This window comes from Capra hircus, unplaced genomic scaffold (genome assembly GCF_001704415.2).
Source record: "Capra hircus breed San Clemente unplaced genomic scaffold, ASM170441v1, whole genome shotgun sequence".
Classification (NCBI taxonomy): Eukaryota; Metazoa; Chordata; class Mammalia; order Artiodactyla; family Bovidae; genus Capra; species Capra hircus.
The window spans coordinates 17,721-21,483 of NW_017191767.1; the positions used below are offsets into that span (position 1 = coordinate 17,721).

A 3,763-nucleotide genomic window follows, 5' to 3' on the forward strand; every position below is an offset into this window, starting at 1 on the left:
CGTTGCTAAAACACTCTACAGATTATATGTATAGTAGAGCTTTCAAACTTACAAGTAACATCAAATACCAAAATAGGTTGTTACTTTTCCTTTCTCCACTTCTCTCATTCTCTCCCTCTCACACACACATGCACACATTCTTTTTACATGTTAAGACTATTTTTGAAAAACAGATAATAGATTTTTAAATAACATCTCAATATGCAGATCAAACAAAATTGTACTTCCTGTATTTAAAACAAAATCACATAAATTATCCATCGCTTCCCCTATATTTGATATTACTGAATAATGCTATAATTTGATCTTTTTGTTTTTAATGGGGTTTTTAACTTTGACCGAAACACTTGCTTCAGACTTACTGAAAGCAGAATTAACATTTTTTTTCCTGTTTTTGACCTCCTACTTTAGATTTCAGGGGTGATGATTCAAAATCAGATGTGTTCACAGTAATGGATGCTATTTCCACCAGTCCTGCTTGAAGGGGTTCCAGTGATACCTGAATAACAACTTTTGTTTCAGGAGACAATCCTTCTAGCTGCTTAGGCTTCTTAAACATTTGATGACACTGGGTCTTGTGCTCCCTTTTCTCTTTGAAAGTTAAAAACTGTAGCTGACATTTGGAACACTGGTGAAAACCCTTTTCCCAGTGCCCTCTATGATGACGTCTGTATGCTGTTGCAGTTTTAAAAGTTTTGAGACAAAACGGGCAAAGTAAAGTCTTAGTGTTACCATGGCATGCTCGGAAATGTGCATCCACATCTGCAAAAAATGATGATCTGTAACTGCAAACCTGGCATACATAGGGTATTTCACCAGGCTTATGATTGTCTTTCATGTGCTCTAAGAGAACCTGATCTGTCTCAAAGGACAACTCACAGATTTGACAGACTGCGGAGGGCCCCTGGGGAGTGTGGACACTTTCAATGTGACACTGCAGCTGGAAGGGAGTAGGAAACTGGCGGAGGCAGTGCTGGCAGGTGGTGTGGTTTTTCCAGCTGTCACCTCTCTGCCTCTCAAGTTCCAAATGGTGCTTCATGTGATTCATAAACTTGACATTTTTTAGAACTTTCAAGCAGCTGAGGCATTTAAACGCTGTGTGGGTCTTCGGTTCTGGCTGCCCAACTCCTATATGCTCTCCATAGTAGAAGTCACGAAGTAACACAATCAGATTTCCTTCTGTGGGATCAACAATCTTGTCTGGACTTGCTAAACTTGGAAAATCAGTTTTTGTCAGTCCATTTTCCCCTAAAGGTCTTACAGGCTTGCAATGAAACACTGTCCTTTGGAAAAGGTGTCGGACAAGGTTCTCCATCCTGAGCGTGGCTTAGTGAGGTATGGACACGGTCTGGTGTGCTTTGCTGAGTGGGCACTGTATGAAAAATACCTGAAGGGGAAAAACCTAAAGAATGTTCCCCTATAATGCCATCACTGAGCTTAGGCCTTCTGGGATTTCTGCTATTTGTTTCACAAGTGGAACGTCGCTTTGATACATGAGGACTTTTATTCATATCTCCTGCAGAAACTGCTCTTTCTACTGGATGCTGACATGAACTTGTGAAGGTAATCAAAGAAGAACATAACTCCTTTGAAAAGCAATTAGGCACTATCTGTGGTGAAATATTTTTCAAATCAGCTTGAGACGGAGGTTCAGTAATAATAGGACTCTCTGGTGATCTTGGTTCAGAGTCAGAAACTGGCAAGACAGTCTTTGCTTCTGATGTAGGAGTCACATGACTAACGGGCTGTAATTTGTGAGCGTTACCTTTCCTGAAGTGACCATACCTATTTCTCCTTGAACAAGAACCTGGGGTATCTCTGTTCAGTATGTTTGAAACGACTGGTTTTGAAGCTGAGGTCATCCCAACAAAGATCACGTCAGCATCTTCATTTACATCTTCCACTCCAACCAATATCAGTTCATCATCATCATCACCGACTTGTTTGTTTTCTCCCTCCCTTTTCCGTACTTCTGGCTCTTGTTCTTCTTCACGTAACATACATGGTCGTTCCATATTTTTAATACGTTTTTATTCTTAGAGGGTACGGCCACAAGTCCCAGTGCTTCCTTTATACAAACTGCCACCTACGTATAAACATACTACATATTAGTTAAGAACACAAAAATGGGCTATTTGATTATCTCCAAAACTCTACAGTAGTTATAAACACCCTTATCTTACAGACAAAGACACTGAGTGTCAACGAGGCTCAATGACAGCTGAAAAACCTATGACTACAAGTCTACATGGCTCTAGAATCATAGCTTTGTCCCATGTTCACTGTAATCTTTTCTATTTAAAAAAATAAAAAAAAAAACAACACTACTGATCATTAGGTGAAATCACATGTAAAGGACCAGTATTTTTACAAAAGCACTGTTGTACAGCTTTTAGAAACATGGACTTTGGAGTCAAAGAAGATTAAATTGGAATTCTAAGTTAACCACACACCAGTTGCATCTTCTTGGGCAAATCTGTAACTTTTAAATGTGTTTCTGTATCTGAAAGACAAGCACACTTAATTCTTAAGACTTAAGGTTAACAGCTCTTTGTAAAAGGCATCCGCTATTCAATGGCATCTTGTTTTGGAGTAAAACTGGAAGAAAATGTATCTTCAATGCACATTACAACTGATTCACAAATTCTAATTTCATAAATGTTAACAAAGAAAATAGGTAGCAAAGTCAAAGTATAATCTATCTATACCTACTTAACAAACAGCATAATTCAATGTCAAGCACTTAACACAGGCCTAGGAAATTGAGAATGAGCTCTCTTGATAATCTCACCCCAATTCCACACTGATATATCCTAAATTTCTCCCTCTAATCCTGGCTAAACTGAAATCCAACTATGCTTCATCCTTTACTCCACAGGTCTCTTCCCCACATAGCAGGTAAAGTGATGCCAGTATTTCTCCCATACCAATATCAGACAGAGGCATCACACACACACACACACACACACACACACACACACACACACATGATATCCCTTATGAATACAGGTGAAAGAGTCCTCAACAAAATACTGCCAAACAATATCCAACAACATATAAAAAAGACTGTATACCGTGATCACATGGGATTTATGGAGGTATGCAAAGTTGGTTCATTATATGAAAGTTAATCAACATTATGCCATTTTAAAACAATAAAACAAATAACACATGCCTGAAGAAAAAGCATTTCCCTGAATCTAGCACCTCTTCATAACCGGGGTGAAAAGAACACTTCATAATTAAGAACAGAAGAGAACTTTCCCAATCAAAGGGCACCTGTAAAAGACCCACCAGCTAACATCATACTTAATAATGAAAAACTGAAAGCTTTCCCTCTAAGACCGGGAACAACACGAGGAAGTCTACTACACACTTTGGCTCAACATTATACTGGCAGTTCTACAACCAGAGCATTCACGTAACAAAATAGAATTTGTTAAAATTCTATTGTTTAAAATTCTGTTTGTTTTTTTTTTTTTAAAGAAAAAACAAAAAAACAAAAAACAGTCTTCCAGAATGGAAAGGAAAAAGTCAAAGTCTATTGGAGATAACACTCTTTTGTATATAGAAAATCTTGAAGAAAACACAAGTAGTAAAATTAATATAAAGCTTGCAGAAGAGAAGACAAATATTTTAAAAGTCAACCACATTTTATACAGTAGCAACAAATGTTGCTGAGTAAATACTTGAATCTACACTAGCATTAAAAAGAATATTTAGGAAGTCAGAAAGAGAAAGACAATAGATTCTTTTTAATGGC

At 37.6% G+C, this 3,763-nt stretch overlaps 1 protein-coding gene across 1 annotated transcript; it reads right to left on the reverse strand.

Annotated features, from left to right (window-relative positions):
* Window positions 1-406: 406 nt before the first annotated feature.
* On the reverse strand, window positions 407-2,015 carry LOC108634888 (zinc finger protein 280B-like; the record flags this gene model as incomplete). Its single annotated transcript, XM_018045223.1, is given in 2 exon segments — window positions 407-1,273; window positions 1,275-2,015. Coding segments are annotated over 2 exon segments (1,608 nt in total), but the record flags the coding sequence as incomplete, so codon positions are not given.
* Window positions 2,016-3,763: the final 1,748 nt, after the last annotated feature.